Genomic DNA, 19472 nt, shown 5'->3' with positions numbered 1-19472 from the left:
GCATTATCAATCATATTATTGTAAAATATTACTGATTTTAAAACAACAACAACAAAATTCCCTCCTGTATGCTACTGAATGTACAAATGGAGATATCATGTGCAGGTTGCTTTACATTTTTGATTCTGAAGTCTCTTATGGTCCAGTTCTCCAGTGATATCTCTGAGGTGGTCGTCATTGAGATGTTATGATAATGATTTGTCTCAGATGGCCAGTACTTCTCACATTTCACCTGGAGAAAACACAGTGCTGGTTTTCTTTACTCTGCATATACATTTACACATTTCACTACTTTTCAATGTGACCAATAACATTTCAATATTATATTTTGAACTCACCCGTCCCAGCTCGTTGCATTTGGTCAGCATCACTATGGTGTAGATGTTCTTCTCCCAGTTCATTCTCCAGAATTCATTCACTGTAACGGGCAATGGACCCTGAGCAGCTATAAACTCTTTTCTTGAATTGTAGCCCTTAAGAAAACAGAAAAAAAAACATTTATAGATACAACATACAAAAGTCATGTGACATGCTGAAATGTCCCTTCTGTATATGTACTCACTGGAACGTAGTTGGCATTGATGTAGTCATCAAAGGGGTTGCCACACATTGATAATTTCACTTGTGAAGCATCATCTTAACAAGACAAACGAATGCAATTAGTATCATACAGTAGTTCTTTATTAAGAACAATTTGGTATAAAGTCACACTATATACCTTGGATAAGCCTTGGAAAATCACAAACTGTGGTCACTCCCTCAAGTCAAGTCAAGTCAACTTTATTTATATAGCGCTTTTAACAATGTAGATTGTTTCAAAGCAGCTTTACAGTGTTAAACAGGAAAATAATGCAGCATAATTTTATTCAGCTGTATAGCCATTCTGGAAAAAAACGCTGATGTCATCAGTTCATTTCAATTATCATACAGTGACTGTGTGGGCTTTAGATCAATAATTAGATCAGTAATTTAGTTTAAATGGTTAATTTAGTTTATTAATTAGATTTATTTCGATGTTTAGTTAAAAAATTTACTCCCTCAAGGACTTCATCTTAGAGCCCTGCACGGGCCTCAAAACTAGGCCCTAGCCCGGCCCGTGTCCGACAGCTCATCAAAATTATCAGCCCATGTCCGACTGGAGCCCGTGTTTTTTATTTATCCTCCCTATTACACATTAGTTGCAGCCATTAAAATAGTTCTTAGTGCCGTTAAAATCGTTTTTAATGTCAAAGTAGTTATATTTCGTTTTGTTTCTTTATTAAGTTAATTTAGAAAAATGTTTGAAGCATTTTTTTTGTTTGTTAAATTAAAATTTTTGTTCTTTAAAGTGACGACCAAGCGGCCAGCGGCCGACAGTGAGTTAACTCAGCGCTTTAGCCTCTCAAATCAACACTTGTCAAAGTAGTTAGGCTATATTTCGTTTCGTTTCTTTATTAAGTTAATTTAGAAAAATGTTTGAAGCATTTTTTTGTTTGTTAAATTAAAGTTTTTGTCCTTTAAAGTGATGACCAAGCGGCCAGCGGCCAGCGGCCGACAGTGAGTTAACCCAACGCTTTAGCCTCTCATATCAACACTTGTCAAAGTAGTTAGGCTATATTTAGTTTTGTTTCTTTATTAAGTTAATTTAGAAAAATGTTTGAAGCATTTTTTGTTTGTTAAATTAAAGTTTTTGCTTTTTAAAGTGACGACCAAGCGGCCAGCGGCTAACAGTGCCGTCCTCTAAACACTGTGCGAGTCAGTCTTGACAGTTGCGGACTCGCGATATCATGGTCTCATGTTGTTTCCACCAGCGCAGCACATATCATTGTTTCTTTTAATTATTGAATGTCTAAAATATCAAATGAAGGAGAAGCCTAAAAAGGTCCGAAGCCCGGCCCGCGTTTGAGGTATGACGGGAAAATTGACCCGAAGCCCGGCCCTAGGGGCGTAAAAAAGTCGTGGCCCGTCGGGCTGGGGCAGAAATACAGGGCTCTACTTCATCTCCTATCATCCTTTATCTGGCTACATAATCACTGATTGCATTCTTATTTTTCAGCCTATTTTTGTATTTCCCTGTTTGCCTTTTCCCCTGTTTGGACAGTCTTAGCTGTATTTGACCTTTACCAGTTTTTGGACCTTTTTTGTGGATTATTCTTTCATCAAACAATGCTTTTGGATCCTCAGCATTCGCGTCTCTGAGCAGTAATAACAGAAGACCTAGCCACAATGGATCCAGCGGTGCGTTTAGTTTGTCTACATCAAGGTAATCAGTCCCTCGAGGACCACATTCAAGATTTTCTGGACATTGCATACCTGCCAGACTATGCTCTTATCGATTTCGTCTGTTATGGACTCAATGAACATTATCAATGCTACTCCTGTGCTTTCTGTGCTTTTCTGTGCCTTTCTGTGCCTTCCTAAGCCAGAACCTCCAGTTGTCATGGGTGTTAAACTAGAGTCTCCAGTTGTCATGACCGCTATTCCAGAGTCTCATCCCATCATGGCCGCCACGCCTGTGTCTACGGACAAGATGGCCGCTACACCGGTGTCTTCGGATAAGATGCCCGCTACGCCTGTTTCTTCGGACAAGATGGCCGCTACACTTGTGTATTTGGACAAGATGGCCCATACGCCTCTGTCTTCAGACAAGATGGCTGCTACACCTGTGTCATCGGACAAGATGGCTGCCACGTCTGTGTCTTTGGACAAGATGATTGCAGTGAAGGTTCCAGCCCCTGACCAGAGACCAGTGTCGGCTCCAGCCCCTGACCAGAGTCCAGTGTCGGCTCCAGCCCAAAAACCCACTCCAGAGTCCAATGCAGTCCTTGAGTTAACTCCAGAGTCCACCCCAGCACTTGAATTCACTCCAGAACTGGCTTCAACCCATAAGTCCTGGCCACCGGCTCTGCCTGACCACCCTGGCCACCTTCACTCCGCCTCCCTCTGTGAATTCTCTGACCAGTTTAGGAGGTTCCAGCCCATGAACCCGCTCCAGAGTCCACTGCAGCCCTTGAGTTAACTTCAGAGTCGGCCCCAGCACTTGAATTCACTCCAGAACCGGCTTCAACCGATATTTTGAGAAGCTTAGGAGCACCTGGAAGCCATAGGGTGGGGGGCTATGTTACAATCACCAGCTGGAGTGCCCTTGAAAGCCACCAGGGGACACTCCATCACAGACTGTGGTCACTCCCTCAAGGACTTCATCCCCCATCATCTTTTGTCTGGCTTCATCATTACTGATTGCATTCAGTTGTGGCTCATTATCTAATTTCATCTATCTATAAAAGCCAGGTTCACTCACTCACTCTTCGCTAGGTCTTGCCAATGTCAACTGCATTTCTAAGCCTTTGTTCTCCAGTTCGCCTGGGTCTTAGTTCTTCGTCTTTAGCCTGTTTTTGTATTTTCCTGTTTGCCTTTGGACTGTTTTTACGGTATTTGACCTTTACCTGTTTTTGGACCTTGTTTGTGGATTAAACACTGCTTTTGGATCCTCAGCCTTTGCATCTCTGAGCAGTATGTAACACATTTTGTCTCCCTCATCTAAAACATCTGATTCAACTCATCAGCTCATTAGTAGAGACTGCAAGACCTGAAGTCGGTGTTTAAGGCTACATTCAGACTGTCAGGCCAAATCTTATTTTTGTGTGTATCCGATTGAAATCCGATCAGATTTAGCAAGTGTGAACAGCAAAAAAATCACATGAAATGCGATTTTTTACAAATCTGTTTTGAGCTTCCTTCATACAGTATTCAGTATACATACAGTACCCTATTCAAATTGCATTTCTGGAAATCTGTTTCAGTCTGACTGCTCTGAATGGATTTTGTGTGGTTTATGTGACTTTCTCACACCATCTAAAACGTAAACATGCTGAAAGTCGCTGCAGAAACAAGGTTGTGTTGTTGCAAGTGCTGGACAACACAAAACACAACACACAACAAATGTTTGGAAACCGGCAAAGACGACAGCACATATTAAAGCCGCTCATACACTCTAAAAAAAAAAAGGTTCTATATTGCACCAAAAATGGTTCTTGGCTCGTAATCATAGGGGAACCTTTTTTAGTGCTATATAGCACCAATTTTGGTGCTTCAGTGGTTCTTCAGCGGTTCTTCAGAGGTTCTTCAGCGGTTCTTCAGAGGTTCTTCACCGGTTCTTTGACTAAGGTGCTATATAGCACCTCTGAAGAACCGCTGAAGAACCACTGAAGCACCAAAATTGGTGCTATATAGCACTAAAAAAGGTTCCCCTATGATTACGAGCCTTTTTTTTTAGAGTGTACAAGCCCCCTACAGTTCAGAAGACACAGTAGTCCAGCGCGGCTGCTACAGATTGTCATGTTGTAAATAAGACAACATCTCTTTTGCAAACCACTCTCATGTTGCGGTTGCTGTTGTTTTTGTTCTGTTTTATGTTGTTCCAAATCTGACAAGCAACTTTGTTTCTTTACATTTATGGTTTCTTTTTTCACCAATACATTGATTGATACTGTCTGCTCATAGCTAATAGCCAATTAGTGAATCAATAAACATGCTGTATCATAATTCGACCACCCACATCCTGCCCCCTCCCCTTCACAAAAAAAAAAATCGCATTCAACGTGCTGGCATGTGACGCTGTAATCCCAGCGATGATAGTCAGTAGACGTAAATAGACATTTTCACAAACAATGAGTGGAAACATGGGAGATGATGGATGGAGCAGGGAAGGAGAGGGACCTAACTTAATTTTTTTTATATTTTTATAATGTATTAATAATTACAGTCTACAATAATAATAATAAAAACAATGCTAACAGTAGATACATATGGTTCAAATTAATTTTATTAAAAATATGTGGCTATATTACAGCTCCCCTTAGTGCTCTTGTCTTTTTCTCCTTTTCCATCTCCAAACCTATTCTGCTCACAGGTGATCGGAGGATAGTGCGGCACGCACTCCTGCTCCTGCTTTGTTGCAATTTTAAGATTTTTGTAAAATAATTTTTATTTTTACTTTACGAAGTGGTTTCAGATTAATACGTTTCAGGCTCATTGTTTTGGGTTGGTTTTTGAAGCTGTGGTTGTTTATTTGTCTTTTGAGATTTGGCAACACTGCTCAGGACTTCTTTTTAGCGGAAATTGTGGATCTTCCGCCTGGGCTGGGGGAAGATCCATAATTTCTTCATCATCCTTGATGCCCGTGAGGTTGAGCAACAGGTGCCTCTCCGTGGCGGCCATAGCTGATGAAATGAAACACAGCATTGGGTGTAGCTTTTGACAAGGAACAATGGCAACCACCAACGGTTCACTTCCTTCTGAGGCTTTTAGGTCAAATATTATAAATAAATAAATACACTTAATGTTCCATTTTTAATTCCTGTCTGAGCCACATCCATATGTGGAAATGAACTAAAAATGTATCTTAATTTTCTGCAAAGTGAATAGCCCAGGTTCAGGTGATTTTTATCTTGACTCAAAATTCCTCACAATTCTTTGTATTGTATTAACATTTAACCAGAATTTCAAATGTATTCTTGTTATTTGTATTTATGGAAATTTGCAAAAAAAAACGAGAGAGTGATTGTATTTTCATTGTGTCAATTTCCAGGAAATTTCACACTATTCAAGCTTGTGATTTTGAAGCTTGCCACTTTTTAATTTAATATGTGACTGTCAGGCAGTCAGTCTACTCACAAGGTAAAACATTGGTGAAACGGTTCTTGGCCTTGTTTTCAATAGCCAGGGCAGCGTTCTTTGATTGTGCCGTTCCAACAGATTTTAATTCCTGCAACAACACAGTACTTCTTTAGATCTAGACATTTTCAAATCCATTACATTTTATATATTAATCTATTTGACAAGTCATAAGCAAAACTGTTTGATAATATTATAATAGAAAGTAGGATATGACTTAAAAACTTATATATTTGTATTTCCCATGTGTACCTCATACTCTTCTGCAAAACCACAGTTGGAATCTGCATGTTTCCGCTTAAAGTACTCTTCATAATCTTCTATTCTTAAAGCACAATTACTGTGTATGATAAAAGCAAATGAAAGAATATTGTTACAACTTTAAAACAACTTTTTTTGTGGATTAATAATAAAAAGTAACTTACATTTTATCTCTGGAAATAGACAATAAAAAAGAATTAAATAACAATGTTAAGTTTTGTCAAATAAATGTTCATCTATATCAAACAAACTTACCCAATGCTGTGTATGGGAATATCACTACACTGTTTTTTGGTTTGTCTGGAATAGAGAGTAATACATAAATGTTAATAAGAATAATCTGAATAACTTCTGTATATCTTGAGCTCTATCTAATCTTCATTTATCTGATGATACTGGAAACCCACCTTCTTGAATAGAAGAAGAGAATCAGAGTGATAATGAAGAGAGGACAGATTACTGGCACAACTTTGCCAGCAATCAGAGCACTGTTCCCTTCTTCTAAAATAAATACATAAATATGTTACTAATAAAGTAACTGCAGTTGAGGTGCCACTAATAGTATTGTAACTGATTCCATATTTTGTTGTTCTTTCTTCTGGAATAGGAGGGAGTTCACTTTGTAATGTGTTTTAAAATGTTAAAGAAGACATTACTGTAATTTAGCCATAACTGATTACATTAACCCTATCAGATCTTTTAATGGATGACATGCTAGTGTACTGATATGCAAATAGGTTAGCCTTAAAAAACACTATCTATTTTATTTATTTTGATTGAGGTTACATTAATAGTCAAACCATTATTTTAATATTTTCTCTATAAAGGAGCTGAGGATAATGATCAGATTGTATAAAGAGGAAGAGGACAGATATTTTATAATTCTACATACTGGTATATTGTGAGATGCAGAAAGCGTAGCCTTGTGTTGAATTATCCACTGCCACAGCAGTGATGCAGAAAGTGTAACTGATTCCAGCAGTCAGATCAGTGATGAGATAGGAAGTTTCAGTAGTTATGACATCCATCCTTTTCTCATTACTCCAATTAACTTTAAAGAAAGATATACTTTCACTTGGTTTATCCCATGTCAAAAACACAGATGATGTTGTGACAGATGCTTTTAGATTCCTTATCACATTTGGCTCTGTGTGGGGAGATAATGAAGAGCAAATAATGAGTGTTGGTGAGAAGGGGAATTAAAACAGATGAAAAAAAAAATACAATTATGAATTCATAGCAAACAGAGTCCTATGACTCTGTAAGCATTAAATGTCACAGTACAGTTTTCTGTAAATATAAAATATAAAAAAAATAATAAAAAAATTCCAAAAAGATTCATGTTTTTACAATAACACCTTGACCTATGTGCACAAAACACAACTAAGAACATGTATGTGACAAAATTCTCACATGTAATCAAGAAAACTAAACCAAAAAGATAGTTAGTGTCCAGACAAAAAAAATTAATTCAATTAAAATTCAATTCAATTCAATTCAATTCAAATTTATTTGTATAGCGCTTTTCACAATACACATTGTTTCAAAGCAGCTTTACAGAAAGTGCATTTCATAAATGTACATTGAAACATGTTAGAAAGAAAATGTTAAAAAAAATGTTAGAATAAGTTAATCAATCATGTAGTAATTGATCAATATCAGAACACTTAAAGGATTATTTCACTCTAGAATTCAAATTTCTTGATAATTTATTCACCCCCAAAGCAATCAAGTTTTTTGAGGAAAACATTCCAGGATTTTTCTCCATATAATGGACTTCAACAGGACCAACGGGTTTCTACTAGCGAAACAATCGGCCATTTTCAACAAAAAAAAAGTGTAAGACATGAACTGGATCTTGGATGACATGGGGTTGAGTAAATTATCAGGAGTGAACTAATCCTTTAATGAAAGATGATGTGCTTGTTTGCTAAAATGCAAATCAGCTAGCCTTAAAATAATCTAATCTATATTATTTATTTTGATGGAGGTTACATTGAAAGTAGGGCTGGACGATATGACCTAAAATCAAAACCTTGATTATTTGAAAATTTTACCTTGCCCTCATATAGTTCACTGACAAGGTTTGTACTGTAAATATGCTTTACTATTAAAGGTGGGATATTTCTTCCTAATGAAAGAATACTCCGACATAACTTTTAGAAGTTATTTTATCTATGGTTTGTAACATTTCTTATAGATTTCTGCTCGTTCTAAATCAGATACAGATAAATTAGCACCATGACTACATTTAGTAGTACATTTATTTGAATGCATTAGTCATACCGTCTCTCTAATAATTGTGAAGCTGTGTGTATGTAGTTGCTTCAAAAGTAGAAAAATATATGCTATAACTTTTGAGTTTCTAAGCTACTTTAGTGATAAATCACAGGACAGCGTTGACAATGAGTTTCTGCGCTCCTCTCTGTGACCGCAATCTGTCTACTGTATGCGCGTTCGTGTGTCACAAAGCATCAGCACATTTGTTCAATATAATACACATCCAATGGTCTAAAATCACTTTAATGTTCAAACTGGCTAGCCTTAAAACAAAAGTTTAGTGAAGACACAAGTGAAAGTGATCTGGCTTAAAGGCTCGCAAGTTGTGAGACATGGCGCGGCTTGGCTCTCTGTCACAGAAAACAGTTTGCGGGCACTGAAGTACTATGTTTTCCATATTGTTGATATTGAATGGTGTAAAATCACTTGATTGTTCAGACTGGCAAACATACAATTGACAAACTTTCGTGAGGACGCTGTCTGCGTGTATTGATTTGGTGTTTGAGTTCGCCTCCGTGTTGCTTCCATGCCGCTGACTGGACGGGGCGGAGTCATGTGATTACACATGCGGTGGTATGGGTTAAGTATTAACAGGATTAAAAACCAAAATAAACAACATGGGAAAATTCAATTACTTTTCAATTAATCATCCAGCCATAATTGAAAGTCAAATCAGTACTGAAATATTGACTCCGTAGCAGGAGTGTTAGATAGTGGTTTGGACAAAGGAATAGCTCTAGTGCTTTTAAACGTATGTAGCAACATTATGTAACAATGTAGCAAGCAACAGATATTTTATAATTCTACATACTGGTATATTGTGAGATGCAGGAAGCGCCGCCTTCTGTTGATCTATCCGCTGCCACAGCACTGATGCAGAATGTGTAATTGACTCCAGCAGTCAGATCAGTGATATTATAGGAAGTGTTAATAATTTCTGTTGCATTTCCAGTTGTTTTTTCACCAGTCCAATGAAGTTTAAAGAAAGATCTATTTCCAACTGGTTCATCCCATGTCAGAAACACAGATGATGTTGTGAGGTTGGCTACTGTGAGATTCCTGATAATATTTGGCACTGTGTGGGGTAGAGAAAAGTAAATGATAAGTAACTTCTTTACAGCATTTCATACACACCAGAGCCCTGTAGCGGCTTGACCAATCAGACACAATTATTCATTATTTTTAATGAATAATCCAACAAAGATAATATGTTTTACGACCCAAAGGAATTTCGTATTTCTATGGAAACAGACACCCAAGGCCCATAAAACAGACTTCTCTCCATTAATTCATAGACCAACCTTATTGCAGAGGTATAAAGTAGGCCTACTTGAGTAATTTTTACTTGATTACTTTAAGTATTGTTTTTGGGGATTTTTACTTTTCTTGAGTACAATTAAAAATCAATACTTTTACTTTTACTTAATTCAATTTTTTAAGAAAAAAAAAGTACTTTTTACTCCTTACAATTTTATTTACACTCAAAAAGTACTTATTTTTTGGAGATCACATCATTCTATTTTCCCTTGCTATTAACAAACCAATTGAATTGCGCAGTTTAATTTAAATGTTGTTTATTCTGCCAATGAGATCAGCTTCTGCTTAAAGGAACACCTACTAGAGTTGAACAGTTGAGTTTTACGGTTTTCGAATCCATTCAGCCGATCTCCGGGTCTGGCCGTAGCACTTTTAGCATAGCTTAGCATAGATCATTGAATCTGATTAGACCGTTAGCATCTCGCTCAAAAATTATCAAAGAGATTCGATATTTTTCCTATTTAAAACTTTTAAAATTAAAATTAAAATTTGAGATTTTCTAGGCCGATATGGCTAGGAACTATACTCTCATTCCTTCATATTAATCAAGAGCTTTGAGCCGTCCCATGAGTGCAGCGGCGCAATGATATTACACAGCGCAGGAAAATAGTCCCCAGCACGCTCTCTGTGCAAGCAGGTCGTCACGTTGGTTATGTTTACGGAAGTTAGCCTATTTTCAGGCGCTGCGTAATATCACTGAGACTCCTGCACCCATGGTATGGCAGCCTGGCCATATCAGCCTAGAAAATCGTAATTTTACATTTTTCACTTAGTACACAATGTAACGGCTCGGGTTATGTATATAACCCTTGTTCCCTGAGAAAGGGAACGAGCACTGCATCGGTAACGACGAATTTGGGGACACTCCCTAAGCAACAGCGCGTCTGAAGTATGAATGAAATCAGGCCAATCCTGATTGGTGTTGCGTCATGACGTAACTATGACGGCATACCCGGAAGATACATAAGGGGAGCCCAGGCATAGTAATGGCAGTTATCGCGATGAAGCATGCGCTCCAGGCCTGCCGAGGTGTGGCGACGAGATGCAGTGCTCGTTCCCTTTCTCAGGGAACAAGGGTTATATACATAACCCGAGCCGTTCTCTTTCGAGGGAACTCCCACTGCATCAGTAACAACGAATTTGGGGAACAAGTACCCACTAGGCCACACCGACGGTAGCACCAGTCCTAGTGTGAAGCCGGAGACCGGGCACAGCTAGGACTGGAGTACCCTAGCACCGGGCGTCGCAGGGAGGTGCAGACTATAAAATCTAATAAAAGTGTGTGGAGTAGCCCATCCGGCCGCCTCACAAATGTCCTGCAAAGGGACCCCAGAAAGGAGGGCCACCGAAGAGGCCATGCCCCTGGTGGAATGTGCCCTCTTCCTAGATGAACCAAAACACACTAATAGCTGCTCAGATTTCCTCCACTGCGCAGACTTCTCCACATATAATTTAAGGGCTCTGACCGGGCAGAGCAGGTGAAGCCTCCCTTCTTCCGCCGTCACGTGAGGCGGAGGATGAAATGCCTGAAGAACCAAAGGCCTGACCACGCTTGATGGCACCTTGGGCACATAACCGGCCCTAGGGTGTAAGATGGCCTTCACTTCGCCAGGGGCAAACTCCAGGCAAGTCGGCGTAAGCGCCAAGGCCTGAAGGTCCCCCACTCTCCTCAGAGAAGTGATGGCTAAGAGAAAGGCCATCTTAAGGGTCAAGCTCTTTGGGTCTGCTGACTCTAGTGGCTCGAAGGGGGCCTCAGCCAATCCCTCGAGAACCACTGCCAGGTCCCAGGTTGGGACTCTGGAACGAGCCGCAGGCCTCATCCTCCGAGCCCCACGGAGGAACCGTACAACCAACTGGTGCCTACCCAAAGGCCCATCACCCAACGGTGTGTGGAAAGCCCCAATGGCAGCCACGTACACCTTGAGTGTGGACGGGGTAAGCCCTGCAGAGAAATGATGTTGGAGGAACTCCAGCACTGAAGCCACTGGGCAGTTAACTGGGTCCACCTCACACTCTCTACACTAAGTGGAAAATACATTCCACTTGAGGCTGTACAGTCTCCTTGTAGACGGAGCCCTGGAACTGAGCAAGGTCTCAACCACATCTGCCGGCAGGCCAGCTTCTAGGTATCTGGCCCCCTCAGGAGCCAGACCCAAAGGTTCCATATCTCTGGCCGGGGGTGAAATATTGTGCCCCCTGCTTGAGACAGGAGATCCCTCCTCAGAGGAATCTCCCACGGCTGACCCGCTAGCAGAGCTATGATGTCTGAGAACCAAACTCGAGTCGGCGATACATAAGCAGGCTGGCGCCTTGTCGACGGACCCGCTCCAGGACTCCCGGGAGCAGAGCGATCGGGGGAAAGGCGTACAGATGCAGCCTTGGCCACGTCTGCACCATGGCATCCAGCCCCAGTGGGGCCGGATGCGTGAGAGAAAACCACAGTGGACAGTGGGTCGTCTCTCGAGACGCGAATAAATCCACTTCCACTGGGCCGAACCTCTCGCACATGGCCTCCACCACCTCAGGGTGGAGTCGCCACTCCCCGGGCCTCAGCCCCTGCCTCGACAGGATGTCTGCTCCCTGATTTTGGACCCCTGGGACATACATTGCCCTGATGGACAACAGTTTCCCTTGGGACCACAGGAGGATGTGATGCGCCAGTCTGCATAGAGGGCGCGACCTCAACCCCCCTGATGCCGTGCCCCAACCAGTGAGGGAGGCGTCTGTTGAAACGGATTTTCCGGCAACAGGACGCTCCCAACACTGGCACCTGGGACAGAAACCAAGGTTTCTTCCATATGACTAGGGAACGAAGGCCACTGCGCGTTACCCTGATCATACAGAATGGATTTCCCCTCAAGGAAAGCCACCTGGTTTACTTCCGTATTAGGGCATGGTGGCCGCGGAGGTCCGGGAAAAAGCTCCTTAGAGCTTTGTAGACCGCCAGCATTTCCAGGCAAAAGATGTGCCAGGAGAAATGCCGGTCTCCCACAGACCTCTCGCAAGGCGGCCGCCATGACCACGTCCCAGCTAGTGAGGGAGTCGTCTGTTGAAACGGATTCCCGGCAACAGGACGCTCCCAACACTGGCACCTGGGACAGAAACCAAGGCTACTTCCATATGACTAGGGAACGAAGGCCACTGCGCGTTACCCTGATCATACAGAATGGATTTCCCCTTAAGGAAAGCCACCTGGTTTACTTCCGTATCAGGACATGGTGGCCGCGGAGGTCCGGGAAAAAGCTCCTCAGAGCTTTGTAGACCGCCAGCATTTCCAGGCAATAGATGTGCCAGGAGAAATGCCGGGTCTCCCACAGACCTCTCGCAAGCGGCTGCCATGACCACGTCCCAGCCAGTGAGGGAGGCGTCTGTTGAAACGGAATCCCGGCAACAGGACGCTCCTAACACTGGCCCTTGGGACAGAAACCAAGGTTCTTCCATATGACTAGGGAACGAAGGCATCTGCGCGTTACCCTGATCATGCAGAATGGTTTTCCCCTCGAGGAAAACCCCTTGATTCCCAGCCATCACTGTAAGGATCTCATGCAGCAGGCCAAGAGATATTCTGTTGGACACAGCCGCAATGAGCCCCAGCAGTCCTTAAACTGCTTCACAGTAATGCTGTGGCCTAGCTTCCTTCTAGAGACCACCGCCCGTATGGACTCGATACATGTGGGAGACAAGTGTGCCCCCAACGTAGAGAATCCCATACGACTCCCAGGAACACAGTTCTCTGAGAAGGCGTCAACACGCTACTGCGTGTAGAGTCTCAAAGGGCTAGGCCGCCTGGAAGAACCCGATATTGGTACGCTTTGCCCCCAAAAAGCGAACCTCAGGAACTTCCTGTGACACAGAAGGATGGATACAGGGAAGTATGCGTCCTCTTCAGACCCATCGTGACAGACCAGTCCTCAGACTGGATCTGAATCACAATGGAGGAATTGCTAAGCATCTTGAATCTGAATCTCCTCAGAGAACGATTCAAGTACCTCAGGTCTAAAGTTGGACACAACTCGCCATCCCTCTTAGGAACTATGAAGTACCGGCATTAGAATCCGGACTTCCTGTCTGCCAGAGGGACCCGTTCTATGGCCTCCTTGGCTAACAGGGCTGTACTTCTTGTTCCATAACCCGAACCTGCCCTGGGCCGACCACAGTCCGGACCACCCCGTTGAACTTCGGGGGAGGAGAACCGAACTGAAGCCTGTAACCCAGCTCTACAGTCTGCAGGACCCACGTAGACACACTCGGAAGGCATGACCATGCGCCGAGATAATCTACTAAGGGAACCAGCCTCTCGAGGCTGGCCTCGGGTGTCAACCGAAACTCATTCCCGACCCCCTGAAGCGGCTAACTGGCAGGGAGCAGTCGAGAACGTTTTTCGGTTGGCGCACACGTTCGCTGCCCAGTCGCAAGTCCTACTGGAGTCGACGACGGCGGCGTGCGTGCGCGGGAAATCAGTGAGGCCCGAAACGTCTTTGACGGCGGGAACACAGCACTGATTTCCCGAGAGCTCCTGGGGGAAAACGACCTCGGTCGCTCCTACCCGGGAGAGGGGGCTGGCCAGCAGGGGCCTCATCTAAGGGAGCAGCTCGACAGGGCCGCAACACTAGGGCGGACACTGCGATTAGCCCTTGCCTAAACCTGATGTGTCCCGCAGGCCACAAGGCGGCGAGAACGACATCACTTCAGGAGGGCTCCATCTTAGATGAATATCCAGTTCACAAGTTAAACACGCTTGGGTGACAGAATTAAAGTATCCAATTTATCAAAGTCGGATAACACGACACTCAATTCCTCGGAATTAAATGCCATCATAATCACCAACCCCGTGCCAACTGAACTGAATGACAGGCTGAATAAAAATACATCTAACTCCTCAAAGTCAGATAATATTTTAATTTAATTCCTCAGAATTAAATGCAGCCACAATAAGGTGAAACAAAGTCTGAATGATAGGCTGAATATCTAACTCCTCAAAGTCAGATTAAATTTTATTTAATTCCTCAGAATTAAATGTGGCCGTAATCATCAGACGAACTGTTTATTTGTATTTATATGGACTCATAAAAGGTTCAAGCCGTCATAATACAATTGGCTTTCATCCCTCGAGAAAAAAAGCCAAACAGTTTCAAACAATACGGTGAAACATGGTCTGAATGACAGGCTGAATATCTAACTCCTCAGAGTCAGCTCATATTTCATTTAAATCCTCAGATTTAAATGCAGCCATCATCAGACGATACTGTTTTATCGTACTATACGGACTCGTAACCCACACGTTGCCTCAGCAACGTGGCTCAAGCCGTTAAGCCAACCAGTATCTCATGCACACCGATCGCGTGTGTTCACTTTAATTGCATATATAAGGAGTGCTTCATGACTTTGACTGCCTCGATGCTGAGCGCGTCTAATTCCTCAGAATCAGACCGCTGAAGCATCAGGTCCTCCGCCCCGGGGGAAGAAGCCGCAGCGCGGGCTTCCACACGGGGAAGGAGAACATCTGAACTGTCAGACAAAGACTGGGAAGATGCCTCAGCAGTCCCAAGTCCCGCTGACAGTCCATCCGTGAGCCCCATGACCGGCCTCGCCGCACCGCCTCAGCGGATGCGGGACCGATCCACAGGGCTCACGAGGCTGGCTGGTCTCACTGAACACGGCCAGCCGAGAGCGGAGCAGCCTGAGTGTCAGCTTTCATAACGCTCGTAAGCGGCTCCCTCGAGAGCCGCCCGAGCATGCTGAACACCCAGACACTGCACACACAGCAGGTGTGCATCCGAGCCCGACATGTAACGGGGACACGGATGCACACACTGCTTAAACTCTCTCACTTTCCAGTCGCCATTTCACACACACTTTCACTTTTTGACAAACAACAATAAATAGACAGACAGATTTCACACAGAGCGCTATGCTGAAGAGCGATAACTGCCATTACTATGCCTGGGCTCCCCTTATGTATCTTCCGGGTATGCCGTCATAGTTACGTCATGACGCAACACCAATCAGGATTGGCCTGATTTCATTCATACTTCAGACGCGCTGTTGCTTAGGGAGTGTCCCCAAATTCGTCGTTACCGATGCAGTGGGAGTTCCCTCGAAAGGGAACTACAGAAGAGTCAAGTTTTAAATAGGAAAAATATATATAAGCTATGCTAAAAGTGCTACCACCAGACCCGGAGATCGGCTGAATGGATTTGAAAACTCAACTGTTCAACTCTAGGAATAAGCCTATTTTCAAAAAAAGTGGAGTGTTCCTTTAAGTTAAATCCAAGGTTTTACAACTTTGAGTAACGTGTTGTATACTGGCATTAGGTAGTAGTCTTAGTTTGATAATTAAATACAATTAAATAAAAACAGTTCTAAAGCACGGTAAAACCTTGTATGTGGTTCATTCACTTCATGTTTTTAGAGATTAAAAGCTTAAACAAGAATCTCTATAGTTTTCTTTATTGCTGTTACTTTTACTTTTTAATACTCAAGTACAATTTAAATGTGGTACTTTTTTACTTTTGCTCAAGTATGATTCTGGCCAGATACTTTTACTTTTAATTGAGTAAAATTTTCACTCAGTACTTGTACTTTCACTTGAGTAACATTTTTGAGTACTTTTTACACCTCTGCCTTATTGTGAATTAAAATGCATATCCCCAGGACACTGTGTGTATTATTTTAGTTTTGTATATTGTCTTTTTGTATTGTATACTTTTTTATGCATGCCTTATGATAGAACTATTAGATGCCAAAATAATACCTTCAACTGTCTGGTTACCAAAATGTTTTAAATATCTTCTTTTCAACAGAAGAAAGAAACTCATACAGGTTTGGAACAGCTTGAGAGTGAGTAAGTAAAGAAAAATATTTCGTTTTTGGGTGATCTTTCCCTTTAATTGTGGAGAGCGACGGGCATCGTTTTAAACATTGTGTGCAAGCAGACCCAATATCAAACTTTTGAGTTTGGCTCTTAAGTTTTATCAACATATTAGCTGATAAAATCAGCTAAATCTTGGCTATAGCCTGAATGCACCTTCTTACGAACAGTTAAAGGTAGTTTTTTTTCAATGCTATAATGCATGTTTATATTAGTGAAGAAATCCTAGTTTCAGTTGTTAATAGAGCGTAAATCTTGTCTGACGGAGAACTCTCAGATTAGCAGCACATATACACTGATCAGGCATAAAATTATGACCATTGACGTGAATAACACTGATTATCTCTTCATCACGGCACCTGTTAGTGGGTGGGATATATTAGGCAGCAAATTAAACTTTTGTGCTCAAAGTTGATGTGTTAGAAGCAGGAAAAATGGGCAAGCGTAAGGATTTGAGTGAGTTTGACAAGGGCCAAATTGTGATGGCTAGACGACTGGGTCAGAGCATCTCCAAAACTGCAGCTCTTGTGGGGTGTTCCCGGTCTGCAGTGGTCAGTATCTATCAAAAGTGCTCCAAGGAAGGAACAGTGGTGAACCGGTGACTGGGTCATAGGCGGCCAAGGCTCATTGATGCACGTGGGGAGCGAAGGCTTGCCCATGTGGTCCGATCAAACAGACGAGCTACTGTAGCTCAAATTGCTCAAGAAGTTGGTTCTGATAAAAAGTTGTCAGAATACACAGTGCATCATTTGTTGCATATGGGGCTGCATAGCATAGCCGCAGACCAGTCAGGGTGCCCATGCTGACCCCAGTCCACTGCTAAAAACACCAACAGTGGGCACGCGAGCATCAGAACTGGACCACGGAGCAATGGAAGAAGGTGGCCTGGTCTGATGAATCACATTTTCTTTTACATCATGTGGATGGCCGAGTGTGTGTGCATCGCTTACTTGGGGAACATATGGCACCAGGGAACTAAGGGAAGAAGGCAAGCCGGCAGAGGCAGTGTGATGCTTTGGGCAATGTTCTGCTGGGAAACCTTGGGTCCTGCCATCCATGTGGATGTTACTTTGACACGTACCACCTACCTAAGCATTGTTGCAGATCATGTACACCCTTCATGGAAAAGGTATTCCCTGGTGGCTGTGGTCTCTTTCAGCAGGATAATGTGCCCTGCCACAAAGCAAATGGTTCACGAATGGTTTGATGAGCACAACGAGTTTGAGGTGTTGACTTCGCCTCCAAATTCCCCAGATCTCAATCCAATCGAGCATCTGTGGGTTATGCTGAACAAACAAGTCCGATCCATGGAGGCTGTTTTGACAGCAAAAGGGGGACCAACACAATATTTGGTCATAATGTTATGCCTGATCGGTGTAATGGTACCCGAATAAATGAATCTGAACCTTGAAACCCCCAATCTCAGTTTCAAGCACGCAAGTATTCTAGACAAAGAAAGCTCAGATAAGCAGCATTAATTAATCTGAGTTTAAACTGTTTAAACTAAGGGACAAAGAAATCTCACTACAGTATCTTTAATGGTGGTTTGACCATTGCTCTTTATTTCTCCTAATTAAGGCCTTATTATTTGATAAATATCATTGTCAAGTCATATTGATCTGCTCATCATGTGAAATAATTGCATCAAATTAATGGTGTATTTCTATTTTCTATTTTAGCTAACTCCCAATCTAGTATTGTCTGTGAAGTAAATGTGCTGTTTTGATTTGTGAATGAGTTGTATGCGACACGTCATGACAAACCATGCCTGAGATTCCCATGTGGGCTTTACAGCAACTCAGGTGCTGCTCCACTTGTACTGTGCTGCATGTAGCCAAAACTAGCTCTTTACCAGCTCTACATGTATGCAAGTTGAAGGCCTTTTCCTCAACTGTTAGATATTAACATCAGACTAACGCTTAGATACGGTGTGATTGTAATGTGTTTAAACCTCTCCCCTCTCTCTAAACCTCATCTCTCTTGGTTTTACTTTCTGTGTGAGCTCTCATATTCTGTTTAGTCTTACTTACTCCCTCCCCACATACTTTGGCTTTATTTGTGTTATTCTTATTTCAAATTTATTCTACCTATGTTTTCTTTTACAAAGTGTCTACTTACACTATTTTAGTGTAAATGGCCTGTATTGTTGGCAAAGGCTATTTACAATAACCCCACCCACCAATGTCTGGTTGGGTGACACCAGATTAAAAAAGACACGCGCCATTCAATGTCGACCCAAATTCCAATCCGTCTTTTGGCAAAGTCGCTCTTCTCCCTTATCCCATCACAAATCAGATCGGAAAGGCATTTATTTTCATTTATTATGTACGTCGATATTGACCTATTGGGGTCCCTATGGAGAGAACCACAGCCACTAAACTGTTACAAGTGTCGGAGATGCAGATGCTGACAAGCTGTAGCATTCCATGTTGGCAACTGCTCTCACACAGTTGTAACGCTCATGTAAGCCATAGGAAAAATAGTCCTCCCTACCAAAGGGATGGAAGTGACATGGCTGGAGCCCTGGAGATGGTTGTAGCTGATGTTCCTCTTATGTGATGTTTCACAGGAAGAGTTCCCATATTTTTAGCCATGACCAGTTTTGTTAACGCTGTGCGGGCGTGTCTAGTCCAATGGAGAGGCCACACCATGCCGATAGGGAGGTAACATGTGGTAGATACACATATGGACTGACGTAGGGCAGTCCTACATATGGAAGGTCTCTGCGGTAAGTCCTGCCTTGCCAGGGATGGAACTACTACCAATGCAGAGACAGGGCAGCGTAGAAACTGCCCAGGGAAAGATACAGACAGTTTACAGACTGGGAACCATACCATGGAGGACTACGCATATGGGATTACCGAATGGAATCACAGCATATGGACATCTAGCCCAGTACAAGGGTTGACCGACCAAGCATGCACACAAGTACTAGGCCTGGCGTCAGATACCTCCACCACATTTGACTGCTGAAGGATGCAGGAGGAAATCAATTCAGGGTTCTCTGAGTAGGGAACTCACCTAAAGAGCAAAGTAGGCACTCATGCCCCCCTGCTAGAGGGGAATGGTGCTGCAAGCGAGACATTGA

General features: G+C 42.6%; 1 protein-coding gene across 1 annotated transcript in view; it reads right to left on the bottom strand.

Moving 5' to 3' along the window:
• The window catches only part of LOC307121617 (receptor-type tyrosine-protein phosphatase eta-like), a 37122-nt gene that overhangs the window by 8643 nt on the left and 9007 nt on the right, over positions 1-19472 (bottom strand). Inside the window, exons 5-13 of the mRNA XM_079809254.1 lie at positions 9008-9271; positions 6809-7063; positions 6324-6417; positions 6172-6216; positions 5908-5995; positions 5656-5746; positions 563-636; positions 339-473; positions 116-232 (exon numbers count right to left, since the gene is read on the bottom strand). Coding sequence (XP_079665380.1) covers positions 116-232; positions 339-473; positions 563-636; positions 5656-5746; positions 5908-5995; positions 6172-6216; positions 6324-6417; positions 6809-7063; positions 9008-9271 — 1163 coding nt within the window. The remainder of the gene's footprint in view (positions 1-115; positions 233-338; positions 474-562; positions 637-5655; positions 5747-5907; positions 5996-6171; positions 6217-6323; positions 6418-6808; positions 7064-9007; positions 9272-19472) is intronic.

The sequence above is a fragment of the Gobio gobio genome, assembly GCF_949357685.1.
Source record: "Gobio gobio genome assembly, chromosome: 25".
NCBI classification, from domain to species: Eukaryota; Metazoa; Chordata; class Actinopteri; order Cypriniformes; family Gobionidae; genus Gobio; species Gobio gobio.
The sequence above is the reverse complement of the archived record's forward strand: the minus strand, read 5'-3'. Positions and strand labels throughout refer to the sequence as shown.